This window comes from Podarcis filfolensis (genome assembly GCF_964270895.1).
Source record: "Podarcis filfolensis genome assembly, chromosome: 8".
NCBI lineage: Eukaryota > Metazoa > Chordata > Lepidosauria > Squamata > Lacertidae > Podarcis > Podarcis filfolensis.
Genome location: NC_139611.1, coordinates 83,290,278 through 83,312,307, shown reverse-complemented (window position 1 = coordinate 83,312,307; position 22,030 = coordinate 83,290,278). Strand labels below are relative to the sequence as shown.

At 48.6% G+C, this 22,030-nt stretch overlaps 1 protein-coding gene across 2 annotated transcripts in view; it reads right to left on the bottom strand.

Moving 5' to 3' along the window:
- Positions 1 to 22,030, bottom strand: part of NOVA2 (NOVA alternative splicing regulator 2) — a 70,687-nt gene that overhangs the window by 31,016 nt on the left and 17,641 nt on the right. For both annotated transcript variants that reach the window (XM_083627451.1, XM_083627452.1), the window contains exon 2: positions 9,667 to 9,810. In XM_083627451.1, coding sequence (XP_083483577.1) covers positions 9,667 to 9,810 — 144 coding nt within the window. The remainder of the gene's footprint in view (positions 1 to 9,666; positions 9,811 to 22,030) is intronic.

Here is a 22,030-nt window from a genome sequence, read left to right as displayed (position 1 = left end):
CAACATTCACCTGGATGTGCTTCCCCCCTCAATTTGCTTCCGACACGGCTGTTTGTTGACAGCTGCGTTCCTGAACGCCGGTAGCTGCGTTAAAGGAAATGGAGCCTCCGAGTTCAGGGGCAGTCTACCTTGGAGGACTTGTAATGCTGGGAACAGAGAAACGGAGGGTGTGTGTGTGTGTGTGTGTCTGCTGTTGACCTTTTCTTGCGATCTTCCAGGAGGCATACGGCTAGCCAGCCGGCCAGGATGCTGAAGAAGGAGCAGGGCTCCTCTTTCGCTTTCTTAAAAGCAGCTCAACCATAGCTGTCAACTTTCAGATTTGAAAATAAGGTACCAGCAGCCTCGAAAATAAGGGATCAGCAGCCTTACCTGTCCTGGGGACAGTCTACAGGATATCTAACAATCCGGGATAGCAGCGGGAAGCAGCGGGAAATGGCGCTGGAATAAGGGGATTTCTCGCAAAAAAAGGGGAAGGTTGACAGCTATGAGCTCAACATGGGTGACCACAGAGCAGCAGGCCCAGACAGAGGGGGGCCATTTGGGCCACTTGGCCCAGAACTCCGATTCCAAAGGGGGCTCAGTCAGCATATTTATCTATAGTGGTACCTCGGGTTACATACGCTTCAGGTTACATACGCCTCAGGTTACAGACTCCGCTAACCCAGAAATAGTACCTCAGGTTAAGAACTTTGCTTCAGGGTGAGAACAGAAATTGTGCAGTGGTGGCGCAGCAGCAGTGGGAGGCCCCATTAGCTAAAGTGGTGCTTCAGGTTAAGAAGAGTTTCAGGTTAAGAACGGACCTCCGGAATGAATTCCTGTATTTTTCGCTCTATAAGACGCACCAGACCACAAGACGCACCTAGTTTTTGGAGGAGGAAAACAAGAAAAAAAATATTTTGAATCTCAGAAGCCAGAACAGCAAGAGGGATCGCTGCGCAGTGAGAGCAGCAATCCCTCTTGCTGTTCTGGCTTCTGAGATAGGCGCACAGTCTGCATTCACTCCATAAGACACACACACATTTCCCCTTACTTTTTAGGAGGGAAAAAGTGAGTCTTATAGAGCAAAAAATACGGTAAGTACGTAACCAGGGGTACCACTGTATTTTCCAGTTTGTCTTTATATGCAGATACAGTTCAAGCCTTGAAATAAAATTATTTGTCAGCATAACTTTTGTGAAAATTATTTATAGACTTACTTATTTATAAGACTTCAGCTATCCCATAGCTGTCAACTTTCAGATTTGAAAATAAGGGATCAGCAGCCTCGAAAATAAGGGATCAGCAGCCTCACCTGTCCCAGGGACAGTCTACGGGATATCTAACAATCCAGGATAGCAGTGGGAAACGGTGCTGGAATAAGGGAATTTCCCACAAAAAAAGGGAAGGTTGACAGCTATGAGTTATCCCCAGGGTAAAAAAAAGGGGGGCACATTATCTACCTGCCCCGGTCCTCTGCCTGACTCTTCAAGGCCCTGCAGAGCAGCAGAGACTGCAGAGGTGAGCCACTGTCTGCCCCCTGCCTTCTCCACCATCCCACAAAAGCTACCAACAACAAGGGCTGCACTTTCCCGGGAACAATAGGACTGGCCCAGCCAAGTGTTAGTCAGCACTGGATAAATAGGAAGGGGTGTGGAGGGAACCTGGCATATTCTTAGCCTCTGAGAGGGAGAGAGAAATAGAACAGGGATCTAAGCTATCAAAGCACACAAGGCCCCTTTGGATAACCCAGACAGCTGCCGGAAGCTGGCTAAATTAGGGGGAGGGGAGACAGAAGGGGGTATTCCCCCCACGCCACCCTGCAGGGCCAAGTTGGGCTGCCATGGTGCTCCTGGCAGGAATTTTGTGCCTCCCGCAGCTGTGTGGACCCAAGAACATCCCCAAACTTTCCCCAGCGTGTGGCAGGTGAGCCGCTTCCAAACTTCGTTCGGATTCACTCACACGCCGGCAAATTTTTGCCGCACGATTTGTGGAGTTGGTGCTTTTGCACAACAAACCCACTTTTTTTCTCTCAAAAATAAAATAAAATAAAATTCAACATCCTGCATTACGGAAAGGGGAGGGAAATGTGAGATGAAAACTGCTTGATGTCCCAACGAAAGAAAGAATTGATGAGCTACACAGAGTTGGCTAAATTGACATACAAATTGTGGGACAAGGACAACTGTGCCTTTAAGGAAGAATGGGGAGCTTTTTACAACTTATCTAAAAAGGCAACTAAATGAATTGGACTCCTTGGCAGGTTTTGAATAAACATACACAAATTTGTTAGTTGATAACATGGTAGATAGGTAATGTTAGAACATGCAGAGAGTAATATGTGCTGAGAAATCAGAGAGAGGAGCTGAGGGAGGTCTCTGGGGGCGGGTTTGAAGGGGGTGAGGAAAAAGGGGGAAATAATGAATATGATATGTTTTGACAATTTGTTATGTGGAATTTGTTAATAAAACATTTTTTAAAAAAAAGAAAAGAAAAGAAACTGCTTGATGTGATGTCATCTAACCTGTGAACCCTGATCTGCAGATGAAGGGCAGTAAACTAATTACACACACACACACACACACACACACACACCCCTCCCTGCAAACAAATCAGAACAAATGCTCAGTACAGAGCTGGTGTCATATAACCTCCCTCCCACAAACATTTATCAAGCAAGCCAAGACGAATGCTCAATAAACAGGGAGTCTGGAAGAGGCAATGCAGCGACATGGGGAAATTCAGCTCTTGAATTGCACAAGGACTACGCTGGGTGGGAATCAATGGAAACAGCATCAAGTCAATGGCGTCGAAGGAGATGCATGGGAGCTTATTCCTGAATGGGAGAAAACAAGTCCCAGAATCTGGGCCGCAACCTTATGGCTACAGAATCATAGACTTGTGGAATTGTAGAGTGGAAGGCCACGGCCCTCCAATGCAGGAATCTTTTGCCCATATATATAACCCTGTACCTCGGGTTACAGACGCTTCAGGTTACAGACACTTCAGTTTACAGACTCCGCTAATCCAGAAATGGTACCTCGGGTTAAGAACTTTGCTTCAGGATGAGAACAGAAATCGCGCGGCAGCGGCAGCGGAAGGCCCCATTAGCGAAAGTGGTGCTTCAGGTTAAGAACAGTTTCAGGTTAAGAACGGACCTCCGGAATGAATTAAGTTCTTAACCTGAGGTACCACTGTGTGTGTATATGTGTGTGTGTGTGTGTGTGTGTATTATGCCAACAGGGTGCCAGCTGTTGAGCAGAGCATAAAATTCACAATTGCCTCTGCCTGGAAGGGGGGGGGGTGCAGGCCGCCTGGGTATCATCACTGAGGGGGGTGAGAAAATGGCAAAAATATGTATTTTTAAAACACATTTTTAAAAATTGGGCTCGCAGCACTTTTATATATATATAAAAATAACTCCCGCATGCACCGCACCCCTCTTCCTACGCCACTGGGAGCTAGGTGAGGCAGGGGGCACTGGGCGCCACACCGCGGGGCCTGCAGCGTGCCTGAGCCATGTGTCTCTCCTGAGGGGGAGGCGACGGGCACACTGCCTGCAACCTCCATGCTGCTTTTCTGAGCAGCGCAGGGCTTGCGTCTGCCCACTGCCTCAGCCCACTGCAGAGAGGCTCCCCGCAGCGTGCCCTGCCTTGGCTTGCCCCGCCCCCATGGCCAGTTTGCCCCACCCCCATGGGCGGCTCACTCCGCCCCCAGCTGCAGGACCATAGCTGTCAAGTGTCCCTTATCTGGCGGGACAGTCCCTTATCCCAGCGCCATGTCCGCTGCTGTCCCTTATTGATGAGGCTTCGTTTGGCTGCTGGCTGGGCTTTCTGCCTTTGGCTCAGAGGGGCTCAGAAGTTGAACATACCTGTGCCCGGAAAATCCCTTATTTTGGCTGCCGATCCCTTATTTTCGAGGCTGCTGGTCCCTTATTTTCAAATCTGTAAGTTGACAGCTATGTGCAGGACTCGCACCACACTGGGCACCTGAGCAACCAGTTACGCTGCCGCCTGGAGGGTAGGATTTGTTGGGGCTTAATTGTTTGACCGGAGCCACAGCCATGGCACTAGGACCAATGTGACGCAGAAGTTAAGGGTCTCTACGTGTGGGAGAACAAATTCTGACTCATTCACAGCCCTCTCTCCTTCTCCCTGTCCATTGCACAGAGATCCAGAAAGCGAAAAACAAGTCAAATAATGGTCATTACTGTATAAAGCATGGGTAGGCAAACTAAGGCCCGGGGGCCAGATCCAGCCCAATCACCTTCTCAATCCGGCCCGTGGACGGTCTGGGAATCAGCGTGTTTTGACATGAGTAGAATGTGTGCTTTTATTTAAAATGCATCTCTGGGTTATTTGTGGGGCATAGGAATTTGTTCATATTTTTTTTCAAAATATAGTCCGACCCCCAACAAGGTCTGAGGGACAGTGGACCGCCCACCTGCTGAAAAAGTTTGCTGACCCCCTGGTATAAAGCAATCCTGTATTCCTAGGACAAGCTTGCAAAAAAACATATCACTCGCTTATGGTGAGTAAAAATGGCCTCTGAATGACTAGGGTCGGGGGTTTTTCTGTGTTTTCTTTTTGTAAACTGGCAGAGAGCTGTTTCTTCCCACATGCCTTATTGGATTTTTGATGTGCCCAAGTGATTTAAGGCCGAGCTATGCTTTCCCTTAAACGTGGTATTTTCAAAGCTCGCTTAAGCTGGCCACTTCGCAGGTCCACGGAGCCAAAATCTGGGCAAAGGATTCATGCAAGTTTCCTACAGAAAGTCCCTCCAGCTGCTTGGAGGGAGCACAGTCTAGATTGGGCCCCACACCACTGCTTTCCCTTCAAAATAAAACGCAAGCAGCCAGCTTGTTTTTCTGAAAAGTGTGTTTAGTGTAACCTGAAGTTTGTCCCTTGTTACGTGCAGGTGGATGAGCTCCTTCGCCTCTTTGTGGGCTAGGAACTTGAGAGATCTTCCTAGCACGCCTGCTCTGGGTGCCCTCGGGCATCCCCCTCAAGGACAAATTTATATCCAGCATTTCTCCCAATTTTCCGTCAGTTAGCCCTGCTGCTTGTTCCTCTGCCTTTTAAAGGCCTTCTCCGTTCCGAAACTGCCCCTTCGCCTCCTGCTCCCCTTCCTGTTGGGTGCTTCATTCCTTTTCTGACCCTCTTTGAGCCTGGGGGTGGGGGAGGGAATCAGACAGCAGCTCCCAAAACTGGATAAATCTAGGCGAACGCACATTGTGGCTGCAGCGCAAAGGCCATGCCTGCGTTCCTCTGGCCGGCTTATCAGAAGGAGTGTTTCCTGCTATTGAATCTGCTTCCCTAGCTGGCCAGCCCAGGCTGAGTTTCCTGTTCCTTTTCCGTAGCTTGGCTTTTGAAAAATAGGGAGTCCTCAGTAATTACCGTATTTTTCGCTCTATAAGATGCACCAGACCCCAAGACGCACCTAGTTTTTGGAGGAGGAAAACAAGAAAAAAAATACTCTGAATCTCAGAAGCCAGAACAGCAAGAGGGATCGCTGCGCAGTGAAAGCAGCGATCCCTCTTGCTGTTCTGGCTTCTGGGATAGCTGCGCAGCCTGCATTCGCTCCATAAGACGCACACACATTTCCCCTTACTTTTTAGAAGGGAAAAGTGAGTCTTACAGAGCAAAAAATACGGTAGCTAATTGAGAACCCCTGCCTTAAGTAGTTGTTTTAGCTAGGGCAAACCCAGCCAGTTGCCCAGGATATAATAATACAGTGGTACCTCGGGTACATATGCTTCAGGTTACATACGCTTCAGGTTACGGACTCCGCTAACCCAGAAATAGTGCTTCAGGTTAAGAACTTTGCTTCAGGATGAGAACAGAAATCGTGCTCCGGTGGCACGGCAGCAGCAGGAGGCCCCATTAGCTAAAGTGGTGCTTCAGGTTAAGAAGAGTTTCAGGTTAAGAACGGACCTCCGGAACGAATTAAGTACTTAACCCAAGGTACCACTGTAATAATAATAATACCACAAAGTTGCACCAACACCACTTGGGCTGGGTCATGCATGCACACAAACAAACATACAGCATCGAGCTGCAAGCCTTTGATCGCTGACCTGGGTTTTCAACATGTGTGCCTGAAGGAAAGAGATATGCGTTTATTTATTTATTGCAAGTGACCTCCAGGAGTAGGGCAGAGAGAAGAGACGACATGGTGTGGCTGCAGCAGCACAACAACCGGACACCTTCATCTGCCCCGGCTGCAACAAAACATGTCTCTCCCGTTTCGGTCTCCACAGCAAACAGCTGGCGCTCCAACCTTCCCGCAGTTTGACTTCACTCACAAAAGAGCACTCCTCCGTTGTCTCCCGAGATAAGACAGATGTATTTATTCCCCGACTTTTTCTCTGAGGAGCTGCAGGCGGACTATACATGGTTCTCCCCCTTCCCGCTGAATCCCCACAACAACCGTGTGAGGTAATAGGTAAAGGTAAAGGGACCCCTGACCATTAGGTCCAGTCGTGACCGACTCTGGGGTTGCGGCGCTCATCTCGCTTTATTGGCCGAGGGAGCCGGTGTACAGCTTCCGGGTCATGTGGCCAGCATGACTAAGCTGCTTCTGGCAAAGCAGAGCAGCGCATGGAAACGCCATTTACCTTCCTGCTGGAGTGGTACCTATTTATCTGCTTGTACTTTGAGGTGCTTTCGAACTGTTAGGTTGGCAGGAGCAGGGACCGAGCAACGGGAGCTCGCAGGGATTCGAACCGCTGACCTTCTGATCGGTAAGTCCTAGACTTTGTGGTTTAACCCACAGCGCCACCCACATCCCTGTGTGAGGTAATAATAATAATAATAATAATTTATTATTTGTACCCTGCCCATCTGGCTGCGTTTCCCCAGCCACTCTGGGCGGCTTCGAACAAAGACCAAAAATACACTAAAAGGTAGGCTACGCTGACAGGCATTGATCAGCCCTTAAGGTCTCACCCAGGGAGGATTTGAACCCAGGTCTCACGGGGTACTGGCACAACATCCCAACCAGTACACCACACTTGTTCTCGGAAGACAGTCTTGGCGGAGCAAAGGCTGTCCCGACTTGCAGCGCGACTGCGTGAGGAGAGCCCAGAGAGGTGGGAATTTGCGCATGGAGCCTAAACCGCCCTCGGCGGGCCAGAATCCGCAGCTCTCTCAGCTTTCAAGAATGCAGGAGCGCTGTGTTTCGGATGCATCTCCACCCTGGCCAGACCTCATCAAATACAAAGGGTTTCCTTTCCCTCGAAGGGGAAGGGGGGGGGTCCTTCCCGGAAGCTGCAAACAAACAAGGCACCTGCTCCTGTTGCCAAGGCAACATGAGCGGAGGCCTTCTCTCTCTCCCTCTCCCCCGTCGCCACGACACCCCTCCATCGTTTTTACACTGGCGAGGATTTGCCAGCCCATCCCATAATCCGGCAATAAAGAGTGGAGGATGCGGAGGGAAAGCAGCTTAGCCAGGGGCTGTCCTGTCAGGGCTTTGTCTGCCCTTCAATCACAGCTTGGGATTATAGGGAGATGGGGGGGGGGAAAGCCTGGGCACTCCGTGGCGAAGATGGGCAGCGTCCGCAACTGCGGGGTGCCTGGGGTCTTCGACGGCCTGACCCCTGCCATTGGGGTAGGGGCTGCTTTGCCGGCCGGCCCACCTGTCTTACACGCTTGCAGCGGAAAGAGCAATCGTAATTTAAGTAGTTCACTTTCGGGGGGGGGGAGCAAAAAAAAAAGCAGAAACATCACCTTGCCGACAAAGCTCCGTATAGTTCAAGCTATGGTTTTCCCAGTAGTGATGTATGGAAGTGAGAGCTGGACCATAAAGAAGGCTGATCGCCAAAGAATTGATGCTTTTGAATTATGGTGCTGGAGGAGATTCTTGAGAGTCTGCAAGAAGATCAGACCTATCCATTCTTAAGGAAATCAGCCCTGAGTGCTCACTGGAAGGACAGATCCTGAAGCTGAGGCTCCAATACTTTTGCCACTTCATGAGAAGAGAAGACTCCCTGGAAAAGACCCTGATGTTGGGAAAGATGGAGGGCACAAGGAGAAGGGGGCGACAGAAGGACGAGATGGTGGGACAGTGTTCTCAAAGCTACCAGCATGAGTTTGACCAAACTGTGGGAGGCAGTGGAAGACAGGAGTGCCTGGCGTGCTCTGGTCCAGGGGGTCACGAAGAGTCGGATACGAATAAACGACTAAACAACAACAACTTTCTGGGAAGGTGTGGCCGGTGGTGAGGTGGAGGACCCACATACAGGGCCCCTAAAAAGTCCTGAGTTGGCCTGTAGGTGAAACAGCAGCTCAAGAAAGGAGGAGCTCAGATTTGGGGTATCTGAAAGCTGGGGTGGGGACATAAGAGGCCAGCCTCTTGCCTTCCAGATGTTTGGAACTACATCTCCCAGCCAGCCAGCCAGCTAATGAGATGAACGGTCAGAGGCGAAGGGAGTTGTGGTCCAAAATGTCTGAAAGGCGTCAGGCTGGCGGTGGCTGGAGTAGCTAGAAGACCAAGAAGAAGAGACCCAAGGGAATGATAGGCAGAGAACGTGGAGGCCTGAGGGTAAGAGGAGATGGCAAGTTGAGGGAAGGTGAGGGGCTCTTTCAAACGACTTGAGCCAGGCCACAAATCAAACCGCACCAAAGTCTTACGGTTTAATGCCCATCTATAAGCTTCCTTGTCGGAGAGGCCGTAAAACCCACAAAAAACAACACTTCCCTCCCCAAATAAAACCCTCTCCGAAGCTGGTTCACACATGCATGTTCTTCACTTGACAACTGCACCCTCGAGTGACAGTTGTGCACACGGGAATGCTATCATCGAATCGTAGAACTGTTGGAAGGTACCCCAAGAATCATCTAGTCCAACCCTCTGCAATGCAGGAATCTCAGCTCAAGCATCCATGACAGATGGCCGTCCAACCTCTGCTTAAAAACCTCCAGGGAAGCAGAGTTCACAACCTCTCATGGGAGACCGTTCCCCGCCAAACAGCTCTTACTGCCAGAAAGCTCTTCCAGATGTTTAGTCGGCATCTCCTTCCTTTTACCACGAAGCCATGGGTTCGAGTCCTGCCCTCCGGAGCAGGAGAAAACAAGCTTGCTCGATTCTGCTTTGGTATAGCCCTTCAGATATTTGAAGACGGCTATTGCATCTCCTCTCAATATCCCCAAGACTCAACTTTCTTCAGGGTACTGAGTTCATACATTCGGCTAATAATAATAATAATAATAATAATAATAATAATAATAATAATAATAATTTATTATTTATACCCCGCCCATCTGGCTGAGTTTCCCCAGCCACTCTGGGCGGCTCTCAATCGAGTGTTAAAAACAATACAGCGGTGCAGAAGCGATGTTTTTGAAATTTATTCCCTGCTTCTGTATCCCACCGTCTTTTGCCAGGAGCTCAAGGCAGCCTCCATGGTTCTCCCCCTCCGCATTTAACCCCTACAAACAACCCTGCGAGGTAGGTTAGGCCGAGAGGTGACCTTCATGGCAGGGCGCGGATTCGAATCCTGATCTTCCAGATCCTAGTCTAACGCTCTAACCGCTATACCACGCTGTATCTGCATACAGACACATATGAACAAGCTTTGCCCCGTCCCTGGTTTGGGGACACCAGGAATGTACACCATATGAACCGCCAACGTTGGCAAACATACAGAGAATTCCTTTCCCCTTGTTGACCCTCCCAGCCACCCGCGCTCACCTGGGTAGAAGTCTTTAGATTTTGAGAGCTTGATAGTGGCTCCGGTTTCTTTCTGCAGTTGGACAATCGTTTGGCCTCCTTTGCCAATGATGGATCCGGCGGCATAGCTGGGGATCAGGACCTTGAGGAAGTACTCGCCATCTTCTGCAAGGGAAGGAACAGAAACAAGGAGTCAGGAAGCATAATCTGAATCCCAGGACGGACGAGAGCCGGGGCAGTCTCTGGCCACAACAAGGAAAGGCAGCCCGTGCCAACTTTCCAGGCAGGGCACTTCATCGCGGGAGACAGGCGTATTGCATAGAATTCGGCCTGGACCGGCTTCTAGCGTGGCAACACAAAGTCTGCTAAAGGGGGCAGGAGGATCCAGCTGGCAAAGGGTCTTTGGTGGCAAAGGGGGGGGAGGAACAAGAAGCCCCGACAATAACAGACTGGCATTACAAGCGACAAGAATTTGCTGAAATGGCACAGTTGACAAATACCCTGAGAGCAGTGGCGTAGTGTGGGTTGTCAGCACCCGGGGCAAGGCAAGTAATTTGCGCCCCCTAACCCGTGGATTTGCGCCCCCTAACCCTAACCCCCAGATGTTGCACCCGGTGCGGCTGGCCCCCCCGCACCCCCCACGCTACGCCACTGCCTGAGAGGCAATTCAAAACAAAAATTTGCGGAAAAGTGGGATAGATATATGTTCAAAAATACAGTAAAGGTTCGCTATCTATGCTAGCATTTGGTTGACGTTGGAGTGTGACTGAATTGAGAAATAAGACTAAGAGCACATATTGATATAGGAATGTATTAGATCATATGTAAAGAAATATACAATAATAAGAGTACATTCATTTGTAAAAAAAGGAATATACAACAGGAAAGACAGGAAGTCTAGTGTGTTGGTATGTATATGATTTGGGGGGGATTGTTTCCCCCCCTCTTTGTTCTTTCTTTTTTGTTTCATTTTCTTTCTAGGTATGTAAAATTTGTATATGATTTTTGTACACATGTTGGAAATTATATTATAGTAAGTCCTGTAATGTAATATGACAACGTTTACCGATGTAATATAAGAATGTTAACAAATAAATAAAATGCAATTATTATTATTTTTTAAAAAAAGGGAGCCAGTACAGGTGACCTATTCCCTGTAGCTATTATTAAGGAAGGCTTCGCCACAGGCAGTTTGCGTCTTTGCCAAGAACCTAATGCATTCCCCCAAACCCACAAAAGCACATCAGCAGACACCACAGCAGTCTGGTCCAGCATGGACCGAAATCCACTCCTGCCATCTCATCTGAGCTTCCATCCCCACTGCCTCCAGCCAGGTGTCTAGGGCTGGCAATCGGCGGCAGCCACGTCTGCGATCACGGAAACACAGATCTGGAAAGTTGGAGGGGGCGCCAAGGGATGTCTAGTCCAGCCTGCCTGCCTGCGCACTGTCTCGCCAGAGTGGTACATGCTCTGGTTATCTCCTGCTTGGACCGCTGCAGTGTGGTCTACATGGGGCTACCTTTGTGTTTTTTTTAATATATCTTTATTAACTTAAAATAAATTAATATGAAATTAATCTTTTTAAAAAAATTTAAAATGAAAAACAGACATACATACAAGTAAACAAACATACAATCAAACAAACAAATAACAGAAAAATCAAACAAACCACCACACTATAAGATATAAGAAGATTAATATAATTATCATCATATATACTCCTGGTATTGAACACAATTATAAAATTGATAGAAAATAAATTTAAAACTGACTTCCAATTAATCTCACTGTACTTTCTCTTATTTATTACTTTATACCGCACAGTTATATATTTCTTATATAATTTTTTTTACCTCCCTACAAACTTATATTTATACAATACAGGGATCAGTCTAATTCTGCCAAGATGTTTCCTTTTATTCCATAGTTTTCTAAATATTCTTTAAAGATTCTCAATCCTTATAGACTTTTTGTTTCGGTTGGCCTCTTACTCTTCCTGTTGCTTTCGTCGGGCTACCTTTGAAGGTGACGTGGAAACCACAACTAATCCAGAAGGTGGTAGCTAGACAGGTGACTGGGAGCGACCGCCGGGACCACATAACACTGGTCTTGAAAGATCTACATTGGCTCCCAGTACGTTTCCAAGCACAATTCAAAGTGTTGGTGCTGACCTTGAAAGCCCTAAACAGCTTTGACCCTGTATACCTGAAGGAGCATTTTCACCCCCATCGTTCTGCCCGGACACTGAGGTCCAGCGCCAAGGACCTTCTGGCGGTTCCCTCCCTGCGAGAAGTGAGGTTATGGGGAACCAGGCAGAGGGCCTTCTCGGTGGTGGCGCCCACCGTGTGGAACGCGTTCCCATCAAATGTCAAAGAGATAAACTATCTGACTTTCCATAGACATCTGAAGGCTATCAGGAAGCTTTTTAAAAAAAAATATTTTTTTTTATTGATCAATTTCCACATAACAAATTATCAAACCATATAATCACATACATCATTTCCCCCCCTTTCCCCTCCCCCCCACGAAGGACTTCCTTCATCTCCTCTCCCTGATTTCTCCTCAGAATATTATAAAGGTAAAGGGACCCTTGACCATTAGGTCCAGTCATGACCGACTCTGGGGTTGCGGCGCTCATCTTGCTTTATTGGCCAAGGGAGCCGGTGTACTGCTTCCGGGTCATGTGGCCAGCATGACTAAGCCGCTTCTGGCGAACCAGAGCAGCGCACGGAAACGCTGTCTACCTTCCCGCCGGAGCGGTACCTATTTATCTACTTGCACTTTGACGTGCTTTCAAACTGCTAGGTTGGCAGGAGCAGGGACCGAGCAACGGGAGCTCACCCCGTCGCGGGGATTCGAACCGCCGACCTTCTGATCGGCAAGTCCTAGGCTCTGTGGTTTAGACCACAGCGCCACCCGCGCCCCTCTGCATATTATAAAATTGTACATATCCTTACATATCTCTCCATCATGTTGTCAACCAATAAATTTGTGTATTTTTATTCGAAACCTGCCAAGGAGTCCAATTCATTTTCTTGTCTTTTTAGATAATTTGTAAAAAAGTTCCCATTCCTCCTTGAAGTCACAGTTGCCCTTGTCTCGCAATTTGTAAGGAAGCTTTTAATGTGTGATGTTCTGCTGGAAGCCAGCCAAAGTGGCTGGGGCAATCTAGTGAGATGGGTGCCATATAAATAATAAATTATTATTGGTGTTGCTGCTGTTGTTGTTAACCTCCTGCAATGGAAGCATCTCAAGCGTACATGACAGATGTCCATCCAACCTCTGCTTAAAAACCTCCAAGGAGGCAGAGTCCACCATCTCTCTCTTTTTTTTAAAGATATTTATTGAAGTTTTACAAAAACATAAATTTAAAAAGGTCATATAAAAAGAAAGAAATACAAAAAAAAACAACATAGAAAAATACATAAAAAAGAAAAAAGAAGAATAAAAACAAATCCATTTTTTGTAACCCTAACTCATTATCTTATTTCCTTGGCCTCCTCACACCTCCCCTTTTTGTATTCCCATTTAAGTAATCAAATCAGCAAATCCTTACCCTCTTTCGTTTATCTTAACTCTGTATCTTAACATATTATAACTCTATATTTTCATCCATTATCGATTCAATTTTGCATACTCTTGTTAACTTTGTTGCTAATGCCACTTATTTTCAATCCAACATCATTTTAACATTCATTAATTTTACAGTATTTCTGAAGATAGTCTTTAAATTTCTCCCAGTCTTCTTCCACCAACTCTTCTCCCAGGTCTCGGATTCTGCCAGTCATTTCCGCCAATTCCATATAATCCGTCACCTTCATCTGCCACTCTTCCAGGGCAGAGTCCACCATCTCTTGAGGGAGACTGTTCCACTGTCAAACAGCTCTTATACTGTCCTAGAGACAGTGTCTTCTAAAAGCCTAAAGGTAAAGGTAAAGGTACCCCTGCCCGTAAGGGCCAGTCGTGTCCGACTCTAGGGTTGTGCGCCCATCTCACTTAAGAGGCCGGGGGCCAGCGCTGTCCGGAGACACTTCCGGGTCACGTGGCCAGCGTGACGAAGCTGCTCTGGCGAGCCAGCACCAGCGCAGCACACGGAAACGCCGTTTACCTTCCCGCCAGAGCGGTACCTATTTATCTACTTGCACTTAGGGGTGCTTTCGAACTGCTAGGTGGGCAGGAGCTGGGACCGAAAGACGGGAGCTCACCCCACCGCGGGGATTCGAACCGCCGACCATACGATCGGCAAGTCCTAGGCACTGAGGTTTTACCCACAGCGCCACCCGAGTCCCATTCTAAAAACCTAGAATTCAGAATTTCTTCGTGTTTTTCCACTCTCTTCCCTTAGGGTTTGTTATGGTGCAACCAGGTCTCAGATGCAGAGAAACTAGGCACCCTAAGCAGTGGAGCTGATAACCAAACACAAATTTTTAGTCCTCAAGGCTGCACAAAGGACCCAGCCATTTTTGCCCCTGCCCAGGCCTAGCGGGAAGAGAAATGTTGGCATTCTGCCTGGTAGGTAACTGTTCAAAGCGGAACAGCTATGCCCGGTGGGGCAGCCGAAAGCCCACCGACTCATAGTTAAAATAGCTCTCCGCCTCCTGCTGCCACTCGGTTTCTTCCCATAAAATGCCATAGCAAAGAAACCCAAACTGAATCCCTTCGATATATGAAAGGTATGGAGTAAAGAATGCACACTGGACACATTTATAGAAATATTTGCAAAACCACTGACATTTCTTTGCGCTGTTTATTTATGGAAATAGACATTTCTTAACCCAGAATGAACCCAGCATCTTAAAAAGAAGAGACATCACCTTGCCAACAAAGGTCCGTATAGTTAAAGCTATGGTTTTCCCAGTAGTGATGTATGGAAGTAAGAGCCAGACCATAAAGAAGGCTGATCGCCGAAGAATGGATGCTTTTGAATTCTGGTGCTGGAGGAGACTCTTGAGAGTCCCATGGACTGCAAGAAGATCAAACCTCTCCATTCTGAAGGAAATCAGCCCTGAGTGCTCACTGGAAGGACAGATCCTGAAGCTGAGGCTCCAATACTTTGGCCACCTCATGAGAAGAGAAGACTCCCTGGAAAAGACCCTGATGTTGGGAAAGATGGAGGGCACAAGGAGAAGGGGACGACAGAGGACGAGATGGTGGGACAGTGTTCTCGAAGCTACCAGCATGAGTTTGACCAAACTGCGGGAGGCAGTGGAAGACAGGAGTGCCTGGCGTGCTCTGGTCCATGGGGTCACGAAGAGTCGGACACGACTAAACGACTAAAGAACAACAACAAACCCAGAATTTGCCCCACTACACACACACAGAGTAGGAACAGCCCCAAGCGCCATTGGCAAAGGCAGAAGGCAGTTGTGATGCCATCCCAGGGCACCTTGTGGGCCTGGATGCAAACCCAGGTGTCTTTCAAGTCTTCCATGGGCCTGTGCTTCCTTCTCTCCTGACCCTCCTCTCCCTTCCTGCAGGAGCTTTGCTTCCCCAGCTCCTCACACTCAGCCACCCTCAAGGTCTCCTTCTTCCTCAAGCAACTTCACATATTTTCTCTGCCTTCAAACCTTTTTTCCTCTGCCCTTTCTCACACAATGGGGAAGGGCTGCAGCTCAGTGATAGGACATCGGCTTTGGCTGCAGAAGGCCTCATGTTCAACCCCTCCTTCCATCTTCAAGAAGGGCGGGCCATGTCCCCTGCCTGAAACCCTGGACAGCCACTGCTGCCAGACAATACTGAGCTAGATGGACCAAAGTTCTGACTTAATATAAGGCAGCTTCATCCAAATAATAATAATAATAATAATAATTTTTTTTTATACCCCGCCCATCTGGCTGGGTTTCCCCAGCCACTCTGGGCGGCTTCCAACAAAACACTAAAATACAATAACCTATTAAACATTAAAAGCTTCCCTAAACAGGGCTGCCTTCAGATATCTTCTAAAAGTCTGGTAGTTGTTTTTCTCTTTGACATCTGGTGGGAGGGCGTTCCACAGGGCGGGTGCCACCACCGAGAAGGCCCTCTGCCTGGTTCCCCGTAGCTTTGCTTCTCACAGCGAGAAGGCCCTCGGCGCTGGACCTCAGTGTCCGGGCTGAACGGTGGGGGTGGAGACGCTCCTTTAGGTATACAGGACCGAGGCCGTTTAGGGCTTTAAAGGTCAGCACCAACACTTTGAATTATGCTCAGAAATGTCCTGGGAGCCAGTGTAGGTCTTTCAAGACGGGTGTTATGTGGTCTCCAAAGACCACCAGGATGGTGTATGCTGCTTTTTTAGCAAACAGTCATCACCTCCATGTCATTCTCGTCTGCTTCCAGAGGCCCATAGCTTTTGGAAGCTGGATGCCGGACTCGCCGAACCACCGGTCTGAAGCATAATATCAAATTTGAAAAAAATAATGATTGCAGACTCCCAAGAAACCTGGACCCATTCAGACTGGGAATCGGTACCGGATTCCGCACAAAGCTCCCCATTCCTTGGAGTGGCATGGTAAAGATCAGCAACCTGAGATCGCAAAAAAACACACACACAAAAGCTAAACTTCCTACCCGTCTATAATAAGCTGCCCCCTCACTTTCAGATGGGAGCACCTATTTTTATCTGGCCCTGGCGGAGGGGTTGTGTTGCTTTCCTGCGCAGAACTTACCCAAGATACAGGCCTGACCTACTTCTGCTTCCCATCCCATGCTGAGGAAGATGTTAATGCCGGGGCTGGCGAGAAACCTTGTGATAAGCGATTTGGACCCGCTGCTGTGTCCAGATTGCAAAGGTCCCCTGCGGTACTAAATCAAAGCCCTCTCTTGATGAAAACAGGTCTCTCTCTCTCGCTCTCGTTCTCTCGCTCTCCACTCCACCTCCCCGTCACTTTTTGTTTTTCAAAAAGATGCCAGAACAGAAGGACCCAAAGGGAGAGACGTCCTTCTGACTGGAGATCCAGGCATGTGCAAAGGTATGTGAGAGTGTGTGCATGTGTGCACACTCATATAACACACACACACACACACACACACACACACACACACCCCGGATCATGCTTTTGATGTGGAAATTCCATATGGCACCTCCGCCTCCCTGAATTAACATGCAGCATGCAAATCACTGGTGTTGGAGCGTGTCGCATTACTCCGGCGCAAGCACCATCAAGGTGAATGGGCTCAGTGAGAGTCGTGCAGGGGGGGAATTCTGGGGGGTGAGGCACCCCACGAGTCAAGTCTGTGTGCCCCCATCTCTGCCACCCTTAAAGGTAAAGGGACCCCTGACCATTAGGTCCAGTCGTGGCCGACTCTGGGGTTGTGGCGCTCATCTCACTTTATTGGCCGAGGGAGCCGGCGTGCAGCTTCTGGGTCATGTGGCCACATGACTAAACCGCTTCTGGCGAACCAGAGCAGCGCACGGAAACGCCGTTTACCTTCCCACTGGAGTGGTACCTATTTATCTACTTGCACTTTGACGTGCTTTTGAACTGCTAGGTTGGCAGGAGCAGGGACCGAGCAATGGGAGCGCACCGCGTCGCGGGGATTCGAACCACCGACCTTCTGATCGGCAAGTCCTAGGCTCTGTGGTTTAACCCACAGCGCCACCTGCGTCCCTCTGCCACCCTTAGGGTGGCCCAAAATTCACCATCTGGGGAAGGGCTGCAGCTCAGTTGCAGGGCAGGTGCTTTGCACGTAGAGCGTCCCAAATTCAGCCGCTAGCGTCTCAAAGCATTGTCTTTTTTTCCTATTCTTTTTTTCAGTGACAGCCACCTTCGTATGCTCAACCCACAGGGAAAAATGGGCATGACCTAATGCGTTGAGCGTTAGTTGCGTCTAGGAGAAAACATGGGGGTGTGGAAGGGCATGAGGAGGCCCCACCCACCTACCCAGGATAGCTCAGTTGGCAGAGCATGAGGTTGTTAATCTCAGGGTTGGGGGTTTGAGCCCCACCTTGGGCAAAAGATTCCTGCACTGAATGGGGGTGGACTAGAGGACCTTCATGGTCCCTTCTGACTCCACAATCCTATGAGTCTCTCTTGCTCTTTTCCTGCACCTTCCTGTCCATATTCATAATAATAATAATAATAATTTATACCCCACCCATCTGGCTGGGTTTCCCCAGCCACTCTGGGCAGCTTCTAATAAAACACTAAAATACAATAACCTATTCAACATTAAAATATGTCTTCTAAAAGTTTGGTAGTTATTTTTCCCTTTGACATCTGGTGGGAGGGTGTTCCACAGGGCGGGTGCCACTACCGAGAAGGCCCTCTGCCTGGTTCCCTGTAGCTTGGCTTCTCGCAATGAGGGAACCGCCAGAAGGCCCTCGGCGCTGGACCTCAGTGTCCGGGCAGAACGATGGGTGTGGAGACGCTCCTTCAGGTATACTGGACCGAGGCCGTTTAGAGCTTTAAAGGTCAGCACCAACACTTTGAATTGTGCTCAGAAACATACTGGGAGCCAGTGTAGGTCTTTCAAGACTGGTGTTATGTGGTCTCGGCGGCCGCTCCCAGTCACCAGTCTAGCTGCCGCATTCTGGATTAGTTGTAGTTTCCGGGTCACCTTCAAAGGTAGCCCCACGTAGAGCGCATGGCAGTAGACGATGCTGGAGATAACCAGACCATGTACCACTCTGAGGAGACAGTCTGCTGGCAGGTGGGGTCTCGGCCTGCGTACCAGATGGAGCTGGGAGACAGCTGCCCTGGATACAGAATTGACCTGCGCCTCCATGGACAGCTGTGAGTCCAAAATGACTCCCAGGCTGCGCACCTGGTCCTTCAGGGGCACAGTTGCCCCATTCAGGACCAGGGAGTCCCCCACAGCCGCCCGCCCCCTGTCCCCCAAAACAGTACTTCTGTCTTGTCAGGATTCAACCTCAATCTGTTAGCCACCATCCATCCATGTATGAGTGCAAGTCTATTTATCTATATACTATATTGCCCTTTCACCCCCAAATCTGGCTCATCTAACACTTTAGCACAGCCTATAACTGAAGCCATATTTGACAATACTTCATATTTGACGATATTTGGGGTGGCTCCTATTTCGGCCAATATGGCCCGTATGCATATCCACAGAAACAAGCACCCATATCTGTCTGTAATTATTAATATTAATAATAATATTTTATTTATACGCTGCCTATCTGACTCGGTTTCCCCAGCCTCTCTGGGAGGCTCCCAACAAAACAGTTAACAAAACAATAAAACATCACACCTTAAAAACTTCCCTATACAGGGCTGCCTTCAGGTGTCTTCTAAAAGTCATATAGTTGTCTGTTTCCTTGATATCTGATGCAAGGGCATTCTGCATAATAATGTATACCATATTTTTCGCTCTATAACATGCACCAGATCACAAGACGCACCTAGTTTTTGGAGGAGGAAAACAAGGAAAAAAATATTCTGAATCCCAGAAGCCAGAACAGCAAGAGGGATCGCTGCGCAGTGAAAGCAGCAATCCCTCTTGCTGTTCTGGCTTCTGGGATAGCTGCGCAGCCTGCATTCATTCCATAAGATGCATACACATTTCCCCTTACTTTTTAGGAGGGAAAAAGTGCGTCTTATAGAGCAAAAAATACGGTATGTAAGAAAACAGGTAGTCAGGAGTGGTGGGAGCCTGTTTGATCTTCACAGAATATAGACAGAATACGAAAGGGTCATACAGATTTCCCAAGCCCATTAGCACAACCCTAAATAATAATAATAATAATAATAATAATAATAATAATAATAATAATAATTTATTATTTGTACCCCGCCCATCTGGCTGGGTCTCCCCAGCCACTCTGGGCGGCTTCCAACAAAGATTAAAAATACAAGGGGAACATATAGAGAGGCAGGTCAATGCATTTGCTGCAAACTGAGCAAAATAACCTCAACCTGTAACCCATAGCTATCAACCTACAGATTTGAAAATAAGGGACCAGCAGCCTCGAAAATAAGGGATCGGCAGCCCAAATAAGGGATTTTCCAAGCACAGGTATGTTCAACTTCTGAGCCCCTCCGAGCCAAAGGCAGAAAGCCCAGCCAGCAACCAAACGAAGCCTCAAGCGGTGGTTCCCACAGCGCAGCAACCTGGCAAAGGGGATGCAGCAAGGAAAACCACCGTCACCTCTCCGCTGGGAAGCGCTGAGCAAAGGCGAGTCCCCAGGCACCGCGGCCGATTTGATCGGCACAAGGCATGCAAGCTCCACCCCCCCAGTCGTTCTTAGACTCCTTATTGGGTGAGCAAAGCAGCCAAGCAACACAGTTGGAGCCTCCCTCCTCCCTGGCCGGCAGGGAGGAAGGGAGAGGAGCTGCTTCCTTTGAAACCCGGGAAATTTAAGGAACATCATCAATAAGGGACAGCAGCGGGACACGGCGCTGGGATAAGGGACTTTCCCGCCAAATAAGGGACGGTTGACAGCTATACTTTAACCTCAACTTGTTTTTTTGTGCATGCTGCCCGGGACTGATGGAAGTGGTCGCCCAAAACATCTTGAGGGCACCAGGCTGGGGAATTCTGCTCTCTGGCCTTCTGCCTTGGGCATATTTAATGCTGCTATTGAATAAATGATGGAGGGTAACAGAAGCCTTACTTAGGTCTATGCTAAGCAATTCATTTTTCTATGATTTCTGGCATGCTACCAGCCGCTGAGAGAAGTGCTTGATCCTGGTTTTCAAATTGCTTTTCCTCACTGACCGCACTGCATCTTGGGAAACAATTTTATGAGCCGGGGGGGGGGAGAACAGGTTTTTGGGTGTGTGGCAAATGCGGCCCTCGGTGGCTGTCTTGCTGGCCCCAGGGGGCTCTTCTGAAGCCACGCCCCCTCTTTTGGCCACACCCCTTCACCTGCCCTGCTCCACGCCCACTCTGTGGAACTGTGACGATGCCTCTTGCCGGCCCAGATTAATAATAATAATAATAATAATAATAATAATAATAATAATAATAAGTTATTTATATCCCGCCCTCCCCAGCCAAAGCTGGGCTCAGAACAGCTAACAACCAGTGGCGTAGCGGGGGGGTGCAGGGGGGGCCGGCCACACCAGGCGCAACACCTGGGGGTTATGGTTAGGGGGCGCAAATCCACGGGTTAGGGGGCACAAATCCACAGGTTAGGGGGCGCAAATTACCGTATTTTTCGCTCTATAAGACGCACCAGACCACAAGACGCACCTAGTTTTTGGAGGAGGAAAACAAGAAAAAGAATATTTTGAATCTCAGAAGCCAGAACAGCAAGAGGGATCGCTGCACAGTGAAAGCAGCAATCCCTCTTGCTGTTCTGGCTTCTGGGATAGCTGCGCAGTCTGCATTCGCTCCATAAGACGCACACACATTTCCCCTTGCTTTATAGGAGGGAAAAAGTGAGTCTTATAGAGCAAAAAATACGGTACTTGCCTTGCCCTGGGTGCTGACAACCCACGCTACGCCACTGCTAACAACAGTAACAACAGTTGCTCTACTCAACTCTCGTTTCTGGGCCAGCTCACCACCAATGGCTCCTGGCATGTTCCCCACAAGGGAATACCTGTTTGGGCTGCAAAAAGCTGTTTTCGTCCCACCCCCTGCTCTTTTGAGTCCCACACCCTGCTTAAAAACCTCCAAGGAGTCAGAGTCCACCATCTCTTAAGGGGGACTGTTCCACTGTCAAACAGCTCTTATACTGTCCTAGAGACAGTGTCTTCTAAGAGCCTAGAATTCAGAGCTTCTCTGCGTTTTTCAACTCCTTTCCCTTAGGGTTTGCTCTATGGAGCCACCAGGTCTCAGATGCAGAGAAACTAGGCACCCTAAGCATTTGAGTGTACAACCAAATGCAAGTTTCTAGTCTTTATTTTTAAAAGACATCTGAAGGCAGCCCTGTTTAGGGAAGTTTTTAATATTTGATGCTGTATTGTTTTTAACACTCGATTGGGAGCCGCCCAGAGTGGCTGGGGAAACTCAGCCAGATGGGGGGGGGTATAAATAATAAATAATAATAATAATAATAATAATAATAATAATAATAATAATTATTATTATTATAATGCAGCGTCTGCTCCCCGGGCCCAGGGATTTGGAAATCAGAGGCATTCTGTTCAGGAGGCAACAGGCAACCCTACAAAATGAGAAGTGGGCAGTGGGGTCTACTTTTGAGACACCTCTGCCTCCTGTCCGGCTGCCGTGGCGAGCTTTCCACCACCCTTTCTCTAAGCCGAAGGATCTTCTGTCTAAATCCACTTAAAAGAATTCCCTCTCGGGTAGATTAAACCAGTTAAGTCATTAGAACCCAAGCTGATCAGCAGAGAGAAGCCCTGCTGTTTCCCCGGTTACCATCCATCCCATCAACAGCTCCACAATCCCCAGGAAGGCCCTCCGCCAACTCTCTGTTACTTTCACTGCCTGTTTCTGTCCAGAGAGCTCTGCCCCAGCTTGCCCATCACAAAGCACA